Source organism: Diuraphis noxia, unplaced genomic scaffold, assembly GCF_037042655.1.
Source record: "Diuraphis noxia isolate RWA-SAM2 unplaced genomic scaffold, SU_Dnox_SAM2 contig0004, whole genome shotgun sequence".
In the NCBI taxonomy this organism is placed as follows: domain Eukaryota; kingdom Metazoa; phylum Arthropoda; class Insecta; order Hemiptera; family Aphididae; genus Diuraphis; species Diuraphis noxia.
The window spans coordinates 40,750,303-40,768,389 of record NW_028301714.1 but is presented as its reverse complement, the minus strand read 5'-3'; the positions used below and the strand labels follow the sequence as shown (position 1 = coordinate 40,768,389).

General features: G+C 26.7%; 1 protein-coding gene, 1 long non-coding RNA gene and 1 pseudogene across 2 annotated transcripts; 1 reads left to right on the top strand and 2 right to left on the bottom strand.

Annotated features, from left to right (window-relative positions):
- Positions 1 to 361: 361 nt before the first annotated feature.
- LOC107163490 (uncharacterized) lies at positions 362 to 4,557 on the bottom strand. The gene is made up of 6 exons (XM_015510947.2): positions 4,271 to 4,557; positions 4,096 to 4,180; positions 3,903 to 4,024; positions 1,752 to 1,790; positions 1,621 to 1,674; positions 362 to 1,558 (listed from the first exon to the last, which is right to left on the bottom strand). The coding sequence occupies exons 1-6, from the start codon at positions 4,320 to 4,322 to the stop codon at positions 1,485 to 1,487; spliced, it is 426 nt and encodes a 141-aa protein (XP_015366433.1). The 5' UTR covers positions 4,323 to 4,557; the 3' UTR covers positions 362 to 1,484.
- A 6,941-nt stretch (positions 4,558 to 11,498) lies between these two features.
- LOC149056052 (uncharacterized) lies at positions 11,499 to 14,317 on the bottom strand. Its single transcript, XR_016191717.1, has 2 exons — positions 13,808 to 14,317; positions 11,499 to 11,667 (listed from the first exon to the last, which is right to left on the bottom strand). It is a non-coding gene; the product is annotated as an uncharacterized LOC149056052 (long non-coding RNA).
- LOC149056053 (uncharacterized) lies at positions 12,084 to 13,095 on the top strand (annotated as a pseudogene).
- Positions 14,318 to 18,087: the final 3,770 nt, after the last annotated feature.

The following is an 18,087-nucleotide window of genomic DNA, read 5'->3' as shown; positions in this document are numbered from 1 at the left end:
TTTTTGTTGATACACAACATATTATTATCATGCTGAAGAAAGTATAGCGAACGGTGCTTTGATTTCCAACTTTTAGAGTGGTTATCAACAACAAATAGAACTTAGTTGATACTTTTGAGAGATTAAGATAGACAATTTTCAAAAATAAAAATTTCGGCATTTGTAATATTTACTATGGTTTGTTTCCAAACTTAAAATTTTATTTAATCATTAAATACCGTATGTTATTATTTACTAAGCGTTGTAGCAATTATAATTGTAACAAATAGCTGAAATAGGTTACCAATATAACAATATAATTTTTGTTGTTTTTGGGAGTATGCTAGTGTCGTGACTATATAAAAAAATTTAGAACTAAAAATAACATTTAATTACTATTTATTCATTCAAATAAAGCATACTAATATATAACATTTTTCAGTTGTACATAAAACAATTCATGCATTCATTTATAAGAAGTATGTGGCAACTTTGGGTACCTATTTACTAAATACAATAATCATTCTCATTACCAACAATTAAACAAAATAATTTGATTATCTAACACCTATCATAGTCATACAAGTAACAGTAGCTAATAACAATTTATATAAACAAATTTAATATCAGTATACCAATTCAAACGAAGTTTTGGTTTATAACACAAGACTAAGTAGGTGTATTGTAAAAGCTCATCAGTCTTTGCTTAGTATTATAAAATAATTGAATTGATACACAAAAACAAATTCCTAGGAACTAATTGTTTGTTGTTACTTATTACCAAGCAAGTAATTGTTAATCAGGCAAAAATTCATAGTTGAAATTATTTTTTTATTTTGCATGTTCCCTTTCAATTATTTTATGTTTAAAAATAATAGATAAATAAAGATTTTTTTTTTCATACAGAAATTTTACATAAATGAGACAAAAGGCCAATATTCAAAATCGTTGGGAATTAAATATTATATAATATTTTTACATACAGTAAAAACGTAATATTAAACTTTAACAAACAATAAATATTGGCTTTAGGTCTCATATATTCAAAACAATAAGGATTAAAAATAAAATGATCGCACATTAAGTAATTTTTTTACACAAATTTCAGTCTTGTTCAGATAACTCACAACATAAATTTGTATAATGTGATAATAATAATAATAATAGTAATAATAATAATAATAAAAAATAATAATAACTATAAACAAACAAAAGTTCATTATAAGGAAACAACAATTCACTAAAATCAATACTTTTACAATAATATTTTAAAATTGATATTTATATAACATTGAATTCTACTACTAGGTAATACTACTTAACTACTAGTTGCCATATTTTCCCTCCTGTCCCATTCAGTGTTTAAAGACATAGATTCATTTCTACGGTTTTTGACACAATAATGACTAATCATTCGCGCAAGTGTTCATGTGTCTTCAATATATTGTGAGTTATGGGCGAGTGGTAAAATAATTTCTAAAAAAATAATTCACTATACCAAAAACTTATGGCACTGACTTAGTGATATTATTGTATAAACGCTTGATCCAATATGTGTCTAAATCAAATGCCTGAAAACCTAAAAAAAAGAATACAAATCTAATAAAAATTACATTTTTAATTTTAAGTATTATAATATACCGTTTAGAACTTCTGCAGTGTTTTCAGGTTGGAAGTAAATTATTTTTTGTGAACCTAATACAATTATAGAAGAATATTATAACTTAATACCAATTTAAATTAATCAAAAGCAATAAATAAAACAAACATACTTATAGATGATTCTTCATCTTCTATAACCGAGTGCCAAGCTGAAATTCATAATTCTGAGGTTAAAGTAGTGAATAAAGCACAATACAAATAATATTAAGTGAAAGTATTAAATTATTTGATTTTTTTCTAATAAAATATATTGATCTACCTCTTTATATTTTGAATATTATGATTTAGAGCTATTAGTACCACACTATACATTTTATTCAATATTTCATACCTGTATTAAACTCAAAAATTTTATATTCATATTGATAAGTTTTGCTTTGAACAACTAAAATATGTTTTCTCACTGATCTGTTTGGAATCAATAAAAAAAAATAGTATCCCTGACACTACAAGTATATGTGGTAAGCAATGTCTTTTCAAATTGTTTATAATTTGAACACACAAATTATATACATAGTCAATGGCCAATGGGTACTGAAGAATACACATTTTATTATGAAAGAATTAATAATGTACAAAAAACAATTATTTAATGTATTAAGTATCATTTAGTTAATGCCCCCCCCCACCCTTACAAAGATTAGGACATTTGACTCCCAGTACTCAAAAGTAGGACATTTTATTGATGATTTTCCATACAAAAACACCTATTTTCATTCCAATGTTTTGAATACCAATCAATCTAATTATGCAATATGGATTATTAATATAAGTTTGAATTTCTTATCTTATAATTTATATTGATTCCATAAATACCTTTAACTTCAAAAATGATATTGTTAACATATTTGTAAACTCAAAAACCGGATCAAAAACTAAATACTAATCACGCTTTTTCAGATAAATAAATGTAAAAAGTTAATATTTTAGAATCTAAACAAAATATATTTAATTTTTATAATTTGTTAAATTTGTTTTCATTTTAAAAATATAAAAATATTTTATTTAAATACTTATAGCTTGAAAATGTACATACAAGATTTTTCATAAGTTAATGCACTGGATTTTAAAATATATTATATCAAAACTATTATTGCCTGTATTTATTGGTATTCACATCAGAGCACTGTGGAAAAAAGATTGGGATTTGTTGGTTTAAAGTACCCAACAGTCGTATTAATGATGAATTTAATATTTGTAGAAATAAATACTATAAGTAGCAAGTGGATTACTCAAAAAGTGATACATCTATATAAAATAGAGATTTAACATTTTAAATCAAATATAATATATTGTTGACTGCCATGTGGCTGCCGCCTGCCGGTTGTTACACAATATTCTATCATCGTATGTGCCAAGTATATTTTTCAGAGTCATTTCAAATTTTGTATATTATAATTAGAGTTTGGATTTGAAGGCAAAAGCCTTTCTTTTAATAATCATAACACAAAAATATATTTTATTTAATTCTAAGACAATGGGTATATTTATTTTTTTGCCTTTTTTGGGTATATATGGTTTTTTTATGTTTAAATTTCAGTTGATTTAATAATTTTATACACAGCTTACGTATATCGTTACAAATTTATAAGAGCTTGTGAAGAGTGAAGACAGTGCATTGTCAATGTTATGTTTCTATGTTATGATGGATTGCATCTCGTCATCAAGTATTTGATATTGCCATAAAAGTACTCGTTTTTGATGTATAAAAATATTTTGAGGCCAAACTGTCACTAATGACAGTTTATCAAAGAACATATAGTGATTTTTTTTAATACCAAATAGTTAGTGTATTTATTTTTGTAGCATATTTTTGAATTGATTTTTATATTAATTAAATAATTTTTTTGCCTAATTTTACATTTTAAATTATTTTTTTTATTGATTATATTGCCTTCAAATCCAAACTTTAACTATAATTATGCTATGTATTTAAAAAAAAGTTTAAAAATATAAAAAAAAATTGTAAATATTATATATGTATTACATCAAAAAAATTGTAATGATTACCGCTATTCCATGACGTTTTTTTTAGTGCATAATTGTAGCACCATGGATAATTTGATAATATAAAAACATATTTAGTTATGGCTGTCAGCAGTCATATGGTGTGGTAGTTTTGATCAACTGTGGTTGGCGGCAGTCGCAAAAGTATAAATTTTGAAAATAACAAAATAAATTACCACCAGCAGCCACATGGCAGTCAACGTGTTAAAACATAGATAGTTTGATAACTTAGAATAAATACTTGTTATACTTACAGTCATTGATGTAATGGATTAGTTTCTCATGTTGGGGACTTAAGACATCTTGGGGTGATGGAGGGCACTTGTTTAAAGCCTTACGATGGCCATTTGAATGAAATACCGGCTTTGGTTCAGGACTTTAAGACATAACCAACAATCAACACATTTAACTGGCATTTTGGTTTAAAATATTTGAATAAATACGTACGATGGTAGTTCTTCTTCTTCTGTCCCATTGACTTTTTTGAAGTTTTCTCGAAAAGAATCTAATCGATCAAAACTGTGGCGGATGCCTGGATAAAAATGTTAACAACAATTATTCATAGAGTTTTGGGTCAAAATAGGTAATCTTCTGGGTATTTTAAATAATAAAATGAATGTACCTCTTCTAGTTTTCGCTGTCATGTATTTGCTGGGTGTTTTTACGGCGTACATGGCTTCGTGTATGAATCGAACGTATTATGCGTAATATTAATGAAATCGGAATACAATGAATATATTATAGAGAAACGAAAAAGAAATTATTTGAATAACGTAATATGATGAAACGCTTAGGAGTTAGGAAGAAGGAAGTAGGAAAGAAGGAACAGGAAGCACGTCTTGGAACTTGGAACATCTCATTCCCTCGATAGTAAACTTGATAGTCGCCAGTCGGTGAAAAATTTTCATGTATTATTATATTAACTAAGAAACGACATCTGATTAAAACCCAAACGGTTATTATATTGATGTTAGTAACAAATTATTCTATCCCATGACGAAATTGGGGTACGTCCTCAGAGTAATAAATATAATACGTACGTCTTGTCCCGAAATTTCATGGATGACAATAAAAAAAGAAAAAAAGAAGATAACCGAACTTGGTCAAAATAAATTAAAATTTTCAAATCAGAATTTATAGTATTCCTAAACATGCACCACCTTGTAATACAAATCAATGATGTATTTATGTATTCGCGCCCTTTTGCATTTTATTTTTGTGTTTTGTAACGGATTTTGCGAGACGTTTTTCCCAGTTTCCCACAACTTGGCCATTTCTCACCGACAAGATTCACGAAGTACGAACAACCAACGACTATCAGACTATATAACAACAACTAACGAGTAGTCGCTTAACGGCTTAACAGCAGCTGCTCTCGAACTCGAAGTACTCTTTGCTTAAAGCATGAAGATTAGAGATAAGATAGATATTTAATCTTCATGGCTTTAAGTCTGTAGTTTCTGATAAACAGAAATTGTTATCTAAGATTATAGATACTAAAATAATCCTCTGGGTTCAAAATACATTAGCACAATAGCACAGAGCATATTTTAAGTAATTTTCACTGGGTGGCACTTCAATAAAATTGTCTACCAGAGGAACATAGAAAGAAAATCAACTCTCCTACCTCAACAATTTTGATATAGGTTTATTAACAACTGTACTCTACTGAAAAATACATCTACAAGTTGTATATAGGTTTATTTATTTAGAATTTGAGATATTAGGTAATCGGAAAAAAAATCCCTGGAAAAAAAATCCCCGGAAAAAAATCCCCAAAGCAACTATTTAAAAAATTACATAATTATAATAATATACCTAATTAGTATATTAGACTATTAGAGTATGTATATTAGTTGGTAAAAAAAAAAAAATAATAAATAATAATAATGATACATTAATATACATATACAGCATAAAACATTTAATTTCTATACAATTATACAATTACATTTAAAACATTAAAATTTTTTAATAAACATGAATTTTTAATTTGTACCAACATATTATTATTTTATAAGAAATGCACTATAAAATGCATTTAAATTATATTTATTATATCATATATGTAGTTTAAAAATTGGAAAAAAATTGTATATATTGTTTTTATTTTTATAGTGTATATAATAATAATATAATATTAGTTAGTTAATCAATAAAAAAATTATATATATATATATATATAATTAGGTATAGTAAAATTATAGTCAGATTCGATTCAGTCAGTTCGTTTTCGTATATTGTTAGACACAGCTGTCAAAAAGTCTCCAATGCTTAATTTATCTTCACTTTGTCTTATAACTAACTCTTTCAAGCGAATATTTATTGTTTGATTTTGTCCTCTTTTTGTACGTCTTGGTTCACCTAAAGCATCCAATGCTAACTGTGCTCGATCGGCGTCAATTTCGTTTTTAATTTTTTATACGTGTTCTAATTTATACATTTATATTTTATTATTTTATATTTTTTTCATACTTAGTACAACTTTGAATTTTTAAATATAAATTTTGTAAATGAATATTTGTTGCATATATTAATTAATAATATAGGTATAAAGATATAATATAAGATAATATTATTATTTTTATTATTATTATTTAAATACTAATTAGTTGCTTTGGGGATTTTTTATTATCATTATTTTTTTTGTTTCCGGGGATTTTATTTACCGGGAATTTTTTTTCCGGGATTCGAGATATTATTATTATATCAAAATAACCAATTTTTCAACAATAAAACTTTGATAAAATAAGTAGAACAGAGTATATATATTTCTATCAGTATCTGTATTTAAAAAAATACGTGTTAAAATTTAAAATTATATGTTTGAATCTATGGAAAAAAATGTTTGTATAAATTCTTGATTCTGGTATAGCTCTGGGTCAGGTAGTTTCCTTCTTTTCTCTTTAGATTCCAGAAACTTAGCATTTTAATGACAGCTATATTATAATAGTATACACTAGGTATACAGTCAATAAACAGGATAATTAGATAAATAAAAAAAATAAAAAAAATAAAAAGACTATTACTATTTATTAATACTAAAATTCGTCCAATATGGGCTTTTATAGCAAATTACGGACCGATTGAAAAATATTTCTCGAAGGGCCGAGACTATCCAATCCGGACCTGGACGAGTATAAGTATTTGATATTTCAATCACAGAACAATGGTATGAAATATGAATACTTCTAAACAATTGTATAAAAGTAATATAAAATTTACCTATACAGTGTATGGTCGCCTCTCCTGTCTTTTATCAGGAGTATAGGACGAAAATTCAAAATATGTAGAAAATTAGAAATGTAATATAGCACCTTATTCCCACCCAACCTTCAATTTACGGTGACGATCGACGACTTCTGAAGAAATTGATAGCATTGTTAAAATTACGTGTACTATTTTCGTACTACATCAGTACAATTATATCTATTTGTATAATTTATATTATCAATAGGTATATATAGTATAAACATAAACAATTCCGACAAAATAGTTGTGAGCATGTGACATGTTCTACATTCAATAAAATATTATTATTGTTTATTATATAGTATGGGATAAACTATACAAGAGTCGAAAGCTTAAAATAGTTTTATGTTCTTTATACATATATTATATACATAATAATTGACATTGGTACCTATCGATCGTTATGAGAATGTATTAGTCAGTGGCATTGTGGCACGATCACCCACCAGTGAGTAGCATTAAAATATCACTGGGGGGCACTAGTGCCCCGTACTTTGTATGTTAAAATATGCTATGCATTAGCATAAGTATTAAAATCGTATTAAGATGAACATTATTCAATATTATACAATATTTAACATTGAATGTTAAATCGGATCAAAAAAATCTCATATCTTAAAACCAATACCCACATTTTTGAAACATATCTTGTTAAAAACAATAAAAAAATATTTATTTTATAATTTATTGTTTGAAATTAAATTAATTTTTATTTGATTTCAATTTGATAAATGTTGTCAAAAATCGAAAAAAATGTACCTATTTATTTTTAATATTTCTAATATTTCTCAGAATCTAATATAAGTATAATATATTTATAATTTTAAACAAATTTTGTTTTTTTATTTAGGTTTTTAGCGACGGGAGATTCGTTTAAGACTATTTCCTTCAGTTATCGTCTCGGTCACGCAACGGTTTATAAAATAGTAATTGACACTTGTCAAAGTATAGTAAAAAATTTGATGCCTGAAGTTATGCCTCAACCAACTGAAGAACGATGGAAACAAATCTCCAATGATTTTTGGAACGTTTGGAACTTTCCTAACTGTCTGGGAGCGCTAGACGGCAAACATGTCACTATCCAAGCCCCAGCAAATTCTGTTTCAAATTTTTTTAACTACAAAAAAGCGTTTTCAGTTGTTTTGCTAGCATTAGTGGATGCAAATTATAATTTTATAGCAGTAGATGTCAGATGTGGGTGCTTACGGTAAAAATAGCGACGGTGGCATATTGGCACATTCTAATTTAGGAAAATCATTAGAAAATGGTTCATTAAATATTCCTAATGATGAAATTCTACTAAATACCAATAGCCCTGCACCGTACGTTATACTAGGCGACGAAGCGTTTCCACTGAAAACGTACTTAATGAGACCTTATCCTGGGAAGCAACTTGACGACTGTCCAAACGAATTTATAACTATCGTGTTTGTAGAACGCGGAGAGTAGTCGAAACTTGTTTTGGAATTCTATACTACAAAAATTTCGTATTTACAACAGAAGGATACAGTCTAAACCAGAAAACGTGGACTATATTATTTTAACGACTTGCGTTCTTCACAACTACATAAAAAAATAGAGCAATTGTGCCAATGAAGTTTTTCAAAATATAAATGAACCCGTTTCAAATATAACTCTGAATAATATACCTTTGCAAGGTGGTGGAGCTGGACGGGCAGCGTTCACAACACGAGAATTATATAAAGATTTTTTTAATTCCCCAGCAGGATCTGTATCGTGGCAAAATGAAAAAATTTAACGACATAAAATCGCATCTATTATTATTACTATTACTACTATTTAATTTTACTGTATATTGCGTCTTATAGGTACTTATTATAAAATTAATTCAGCAAAAATAATACTTTATAAGTTATTTTTTAACAGTTGTGTTTTTTAACATTATTATTATTATTTTTTTTAGCTTGAAGTTTTTTATGTAAATTACATACTATTGTCATTAGCGACTAGCAATTGTTCATTTAAAAAGTGTATATCAATTATTAAAATATAACCTGAATATAATAAAATAAAATTTATCAATTTTACAATTTATGAATTTTTAAATTAAATAATAATCTAAACATAAATTCTTAATAGTTGTTTAGTAAAAATATGTTATTTATACTAAATAACACATAATTAAGTGCTAACAAATACCATTTACCCGTTAGATCTATTTCATTTCCTATAGAACTCCAAATGTTATCTTTATGTGCACTATCCATGTATTTCGGGTGTGAAAGATCGTTATATACATGAGAACGAACCATTTCTATAATTTTTTCGTCGGCATTGGTACACATGACTTCAGATTTCGGCATATATACTTGAGCTTTTGAAAAAACTACTTTTGAAAAACTTAAAAGCTTTTCGAACTTAAGGACAAATACGTCTCACGAGTTGGTAAAAACAAACCGATCAAGTTCTCAGTTGTCACTGACGGCTGTTTACATTATTGTTAAAGAAAAGAAGAGTGTTCTTATTTTAGTGACTAACTAATTAAATCAATAATAAATATAAAATAAAAAATATTATAATAATAATAATAATAATATTATAATGTATACCTACCATATTTAATGTAACTTATCTATTGTTTATATAAATACTATATGTAATTTTTTTGTAAAATAAAAAAATAAAATATTATACTAATTAATTTTCTACATAAAACTATTCGGTATTCGGAATACCGTATTCCTATATAATATAACATTTTGATTACAGAACAATTTTGTTTATTTATACATTTTTTTTTTTATTTTATTAATAAATACACAATCTACACGCAATCGGCACAATAAGAGTATGAGCTAATAACAATGACAATATAATGAAATTTTGAATGAAGAAGCCACCCACCGATGACACTTACGTCTTTAATTATTTTGTTTTAACCTTAATATTGTATTTATTAATTAAATATATTTTTATGCAAAATAAGATTATTTTATGTTGGTGATGTCTTTGTTAGTTTAAAACTGGGGTAAAGTAAATGTTTTATCAATTTTAATAAATAGCTAAATTATTTTCTAACAACATTAATATCTACAAAGGTATTTTAAAATGGTATCAAAAGTAATTTAAATTATTATATATGATGATATTATGTAGTGCCAGAGGTGTACTCAAGGGGGGGGGGGGGGCGTGGGGTTTGAACCCCCCCCCCCCATGACCTCATTAACCTATGTAATCTTGTGCGTTCGTACTTATATATAATATAACTCACAGCAGCAATTTTCTAAAAAAAAAATTTTTTTTAAGGGAAAAAATAAACAAAATATATATCTATTTTAAATTTTATGTCAACATGCAATATACAACGATTGCATGCATTATCTGTTAAGAACTGTAAGATTAGATAGGTAAGTAAGATTAGTAAAAAGTGTCACTTACCGCCGATGAAGTTATAAATGAACTAGCTAAAAAACCAAGAAAACTTAATTTTGTTCTTTGAATAAAAATGTTTTATTTTTGTAATTTATTTTCTGTTGAGTACATTACCATGGTCATATTTAATATTTTTAAAAAGAAGGTGACAAAGTCCCAGTGATAAAAAATAAAATGTTCAACCTCCCCCCATCGAAAACTCCTGACAGTCCTGAGTACGCCTCTGATGTAGTGATGTAGTCATGCCCAGTTTAAGGATTAATTTTTTATGGCTTATGGATATTTAAATAGTTTTATTGCTTATAATAATATAGTTATATAACATATATTAAAATTTATCTAGATTATGTGTACACAATAACATAGATTTATTTTTAATACTTTAATTGAGTTTAATATATTTGATTTATTGTTTGTTAATAATAAATTATTATACACTATTATTCTGTAATTTTATTTGTTACATAATAAGATATGAAATATTTATATAATTGTATCTGTTTTCAGTTACAAAACTATCAATATATTTCAGATCGATTTGAAAGCAAGACTTACAATCATCGGACAATTTTATCGCATTTTACCCACAACAAACTAACAACTTTACCAGGTTTTGTACAAAAAATCAATAAACAATATAAATCTACACAATTCTTACACTCATATTCTTGGCATGCCTATAATAAATTCAATATATTAATTTATTAGATTGTATCCGGTTTCAGTTACAAAACCCTCAAACAATTTCACACAATTTTGAATGCGAGACTTACAATCATCAGACAATTTTATCGCATTTTACCCACAACGAACTAACATTTTTTATAGATTTTTAAGCAAAACCGATAACCTATATTATAATTTTACATAAAATTTAATGTCATATTCTTGACGACTTGACCAACCTATAAAAAAATTGTAACCGATTTCTTCATGGGTTTCCCTAGTTCCCCGTATCTTTTACGTATAAAATATTATATTATATTTAATATTTATATATATAGCCGATATAGGTACCAACGGCTTACATATGAAGCATCAGTAAATAGCAATACTATCAATTAGTATATCTTATCATTCAACTAGTTAGTACCTAAATATGTATTAAGAAGATTGTTTTTATTTAGTACTGTTTAAGAAGGTGGGATTTTTTAAATCGTTAGGTAATTTTCGTAAAGATAAAGGTAAATGTATTTACAAGGAAATAGGTAACTGATACTTTATTAAAAATCCATAATGTATAGTAAATTGATACATCAGAACCTTAAAATAGGTAGATATTAGGAAACAATAAGTTGTATTTGTTTATCAGAAGGTTTTTAATTTTTTTTCTGATTGACTGCTTTAGTAAGTACATTTTCAGTTTTGTTTAATCTGTAACAAATCACAACAAAATGTATCTAATTAATTTTATATATTATGATTATAGGTGCATTAAAAGAGACAAGAGTCATATTTATAGTACAAATATAGATACAACAACTTCTTAATTTAATGTTTAAAGATGACCTAAACATAATTCCTTTAAAAAAAATAAAAATAATATTTTAGAATATTAATATAGTATTTGATTACATAAAAAATACAGATAAAAGTATAAAAGTATATTTTAAGACAACTTATATAATTACAAGTTCTAAGTTGAAATAATGTATTCTTAATAAATAAAAGATATTAATATGATATAGAGGTGCAGCTAGCGCATCAGTTGCGTAAATAAGAAGGTTCAAAGGGTGCTGTTGTATCATGGCACAAACGTTTTAGGGGCTCGAAAGCTATACTAGATTTTCATGAGTATATTATATATACATTTACGTAGTGGGAAATTTTTAAGTTACGCTATTAGTCTCTATATAAATAGGGCTCTCTAAATATTTACTAAGTAATTATTAATAAGAAGAATTTGCAGTAAAACATCTAAAAAGAAAAGTTACTGAAAGTATGGAGCCTACTTCTACTGTGATTAACATGTGTATTATTCCATTGTCTGAAGCAGCCAAAGTAAATAATAAAAAAATGTTTTTAAATTTAGGTGTACATTATATTATATAACTATTATTTATTTATTAAGCAACATTATAAAATAGTGCTGCATTAAAAAAACAAGTACGACGCAAAAAACAAGAAATTCTAGCTGCACCTCAAAATCCGGAAAATTCAGCCATGTTAGAAATACCAGTTTCATATCGTATGTACACTTCATCAACAGGAAATGATTGAGTCCGGATAGAATATTAATTTTTAGTCGTTCTCGAAACCTTGATATACTACAGAACTCTAAAATATGGTATGTAGACGGTACATTTAAAATTGCTCCTCCTTTGTTTAATCAAGTATTTGTAATATTTGTCAAATATCTAGACAGTGCATTTCCGTGAGTATATATTTTATTACCAGATAAACAATCGAAAACCTATGATAAAATGTTTTCAATGTTAAAAAATTTAAGACCAAATTTAAATTTAAATCCTAGTTCTATTTCGTGTTATTTTGAACAAGCCGCTATAAAATTAATAAAAATAAACGTTAAAATATTTGGGTGTTTACTGTTTATTTCATTTGACGGAAGATGTCAGTAGGTAAACAAATCGACGATTAATATCTTATTTCTCAGCATAACAATATAATATCTGACTTAACAATTTCTATAAAAATGATTGTTGGCAATTTGTTGCATTAGCGTTTGTTAAATTAGAAAATCTTGATGCTGCTGTTGACGCGTTTGCCGAATACCTTGACGAAGAGTTACATAATTTACTACTTTACTATAATGGTTCGAAGACACCTATATTGGGAGGATAAATAGAAATGGTAGAGGTCGACGCCAAGCACATTTTTCACCTGATATTTTTCACATTTATTATAATAGAGTTAAATCCTAAGATAGAACTAATGAACCACGAAGAAGCTGCAGTGAATAGACGACTTATTAATGTTTAAATAGGAGTATACAGCCATCCATCAATCTGGGCTTTTATTAATTGTTTAAAAAAAGTAAAATCCGGCCGTGATTATTGTTACTCTCAATTAATTGTAGGGAAAAGTCCGCTTAAAAATTTAAAAAATGTGCCGATCTAGATAGACGCAATTTAAAAACAGTACAACAATATGACAGTAGAGACTACATTACGTATTTAAAAGGCATAGCATATAATACCCCAGTACTATGATTATTTATTTCCTTTATTATTATTATTATTAATATGACGAAATATAGAATGAAAAATGTTATATTCTTATATTTAACCATTATTATTATATTTATTAAATTCATTGATATGACGAAATACCTAGCTATTTATAGTATAAATGTATCAGTATTTTTTAAACTAATATTATTATCATTTTTGAATTATGAATATAACGAAAATAGTTAATGGCCTCGTCGAAATGACCATGGCTAAATGTCCTTTCAGCTAAATGGCCATGTCGAAACGGCCACGGCGAATTGTCCTAAATCCCTGCTGCCCTATACAAATGGTTTTTTCCCTATAATAGTGGAATTTTGTATTACCTTATTTTGTTCAGTTTGTGTATAGTCATCTTCATCGTGGTCAAACGTGTCTATCGCTGGGAAGCAGCTACTGGCGCAAGCTAACAACGCTTCCAGGAACGAGTTGAAAATTATTTTCGCGCCCAGATACATTTGACAGTCTAGAATTCTCGAGCCCAAATTGATGAATGTATCGAAAAATTTTGCTGATGAGTCAATTTTGGTCGCCATTCTATGTTATATTTGTATTTTATATTCGTCAATGAAGTTTTTCGGTTTACCTCTTATATATATGCAATATGGTTTTGAATCCAAGAAAAAGCCTCGAAAATCGAAATAATTCAATTATTTACGTGATAATTAAAAAACGATAGGTTTGTGGCAATTACACCAGCGATACATGCACCTATATAATAATATAATATATATCGCTCGGACACTTTCGTCCTGGCACACTACGACAAACTACAGTGCACAGTATACTTTGCAGAGCATTACTGAATCCGGGCATTGAACGTTCAATATAAAATAGCTATATTATTTAATTTTTATATTAAAATATTGTACCAGACACCAGTCCGTACCGGTTTTATTGAGTTAGGTAAAAAATTACATCCTTATAGTCTTTGCACGTGCGCACTTCCACGTTAACCAGTTTTTTTTATACGCATACAAACACTAAACGCTCTGCTTAATAGATAATAATATTTATAGGAAAATGTTCAAAGTAGATTTTTTCATACTAGTTATTACTTATAACTACTTATGAGCTAATGTACTTACGTACGTGCGTATTAACCTTGAAATCTTGTATATATATAATTTTTTTATTTATATTTTTATACACCTACATATTGAGAAAAAAAATATTTATTCATAATAAACGAAATAATATATCAGAAATCGTATCTTCACTTATCACCAATATTAATGCGATATCGATTTTTACTTTTCTGTGTTTTTTCGTTGTTATATAACATAAGTAATAGGTAGGTTAATAGGTACTATATAGCTATCTTTCTCAGTGTTTTTTGTGGCAAATAATTATTTTTCTTATGAATATATATTTATAAAAATGTATATGCCATATTTCTACTATATTTTATTGTTCTAATATAATAAGTAAATAATGATTAATGACCAACGGCAACCAATTATAAAACAAACAAAAATATTATTTTTTCCGTGACCTGAACAAAATTCATGATGGATGAGTTACCATAATATATAAGTCATCTATATAGGATGAAAAATAGACTATAAACACCCTTAAAATCTCAAAGAATCTATTTATAAAACTTTGATTGAAAACCGTCTAATAGTCTTTAAGTAAATATATTAATGAATAATGATTAACTTCAGATTAACCAGCATTCATTTTTAGCTGTATATGTATATAATCCGACTTCACCAGTGAAAAAATGAAAAAATATGAAATATAACGCTATATAGATGTATTTTGGTTTAAGTTTAATTCGTTTCAGAATAATACGCTTGTGTCAGATTTGATATATAACACTTAGTTAATATTATTACTATATATATTAATCGAAAGAGGTTCAAATCACGCTCAAACTTTTCCTGATATCTTTAACTTAAATTTTAAATTTTCAAAAAATCAGTTAAGTATAGTTCTTAAATATATCAGATACTAAAGTACTACCATACATTCAAGACTCAAGTATTTAAAGTCATCATACTATTTAAAATTTAATTATATACATAAACCTAAATAGGTATACATTATTATACTTTTACTTAACCTACATTAAATTATTATTTTATACTAGCTGATCTTCGTGCACTTCGTCGCCCGTTCAAAATACAATATGATATACAGGGTGATTCTTTTATCAAACAACACTTATATGGTGTTTGTATGTAAATACCACCTAACATATACCTATAACACACAAACACCACCCAAAACCACCCAACTTTGGGAAGCTATATCTTGTAAACGGATTAACGAAAAATGAAATTTAAACGTGAAAATTCATTGAAAAAATAGCCTTTTTAGTTTATGAAATTTTAAGTATAGGTTGTCATTTGAAAATCAAAAGTTGATAATGGTAACACCTGATAAATGTAAAGGTGAAAATATTAAAAAAATATATACATTGCAGCGTCGTGTTAACGGACATCATCACTGAACGTCACCAATACAATCAAATCAATCAAGATCATATTATATACAGGGTGATTCTTGTAAGTGGGTACACTAATTATCTCGAAAAGTATTATTTACTTTTTTCAAAATATTTTTTTACATGGTTTCAAGTTGTTAAAAAGCCAACGTTTTTATTAAAAAATTATATTTTTAAATATTTTTTATCCTTATCATTTTTTAAGTTTTTACTTTTTTGAATGACAACATATAAAGTTTTAATTTCATATTCCAAAGCAGGATACTTTTCTAAGTATTTTGATTCATAAAAATCGAATTTAGGGTTAGTAGTTTTTGAGTTATAAGTATTTATAAAGTTTAGATTGGCAGAGTGGAGTGGTACGGGGTTACCCCGCAAAATGTTTGTCCTCTACTCCGTTTGTCTAAACTTTAAATACATATAACTCATAAACTACTTGTCCTAAATTCGATTTTTATAAATCAAAATACTTAGAAAAATATTCTGCTTTGGAATATGAAATTAAAACTCTATGTTGTCATTTAAAAAAGTAAAAAACTTGAAAAATTATAAGGATAAAAAAATATTTAAAAATATAATTTTTTAATAAAAACGTTGGTTTTTTAACAACTTGAAACCATGTAAAAAAATATTTTGAAAAAAGTAAATACTTTTTGAGATAATTAGTGTACCCACTTAAAAGAATCACCCTGTATACATACTTATGTAGACGTGTATAGGTAGTAATGTAGCGTATACTTTGACTCAAATGCGATATATAGAAAATATACTTTGTTAGAACCTTTCAAAATTGTTGTTTCGATTTTCGCAAGATTGTGTAACCATTTTTTAACGAAATGTAACCATTGTTAAACCATGATAACTTACAAGAAAGTCCACAAATTTAAAACTTAATTGGGTGCTGGGGTAACGTCATTTATTTATCTTGATTTCGGAAATTTCTAGTAAGTTACAAAACATTTCGTTGCAAAATATTTTCAAATAAACTTGTGAAAATTGGTACAAAAATGTTGAACTTGGTGTTCAGGAGTAGAACCAACCTTGCTTTAATATTAGATTAAATTGACCTATTATCAAACTTAAAGTTAAGAACATATTTTTATTTTAAACCGAGGTTTGAGTATTTGTATACAAATTTACATATTTCCTTTAAATTTAATGTAAGATTGACTTTATTTTTGTTATTAAATCGTATACAATATATTAGGTGGTATACGATTTAATAACAAAAATATATTATATATTATATGGTAATACATGCAACATGATCATATTATTAATATTATATTCATATAACATGAAGATCGATCATTTTCTTACGTATATTTCAGACTCTATTATAGATCGGAACAAGGAACATATCAAGTACCTATAGTTATTATAGTCTTATATATTGAAGGCAGTGGCGTGCAGATAAGACACAAATGGGGCCTAGGCCCCACTTGAAAATGGGGTGGGTGTGGTTTTTTTTTTAAATTTAATAAATATTGTGTTTTCATATATAACTGTATAAAGGCCCTTAATAAAACATATATTATTTATAACTTTTAGTTTTGGGTGGGTGTAAAAAAATTAACTTTGCCCTACATGGAAAAAGGAATCTGCACGACTGCACGCCACTGATTGAAGATTTGTATTTTTTTTGTATACGATTTACTTATTATCTACCGACACGTCATGCCGTTTTTGATCTGCTCCTATCACCATTAATAGTGATTTCGGGTAAATTGTTTTGATCAAGCCTATACTTTGGAGTTAATAGGGCGTAACATTACAGGCATTTGTTGTCTCCGCTTTACAAGTGCGTAACATACCAAAATTTACGTTCAGCAGATTAAACTTAACTTATATACGTGTATAAAAAATGAATAAAAAGTTATCTTGTTAATCTAATTTTTTGTTATCTTTTAGTTATTTGTGTTATTACTACTTGTTATTATATATTATATTTTTGTTTGGTAACATTTTCTCGTTTTTTCGAACATTTAACATTTTTTTTTTAAACACAAATACAGTCAAACGGTCAAATATTTATATTTTATAAAAATGTTACAAATTATTTATTATTTATGGCTCATCATTGATTTTCAAAAAATTATGCTGAACACCAAATTATTATAACTGCATACGTACTTGAAAGTTGTAGGAGTATAA

Coding starts and splice junctions, on each gene's coding strand:
- LOC107163490 (XM_015510947.2), bottom strand. CDS start 4,322: ATGTACGCCGTAAAAACACCCAGCAAATACATGACAGCGAAAACTAGA. Junction 1,791..3,902: donor AATCCATTACATCAATGACT/GTAAGTATAACA, acceptor TATGAATTTCAG/CTTGGCACTCGGTTATAGAA. Junction 1,559..1,620: donor CACTGCAGAAGTTCTAAACG/GTATATTATAAT, acceptor TCTTTTTTTTAG/GTTTTCAGGCATTTGATTTA.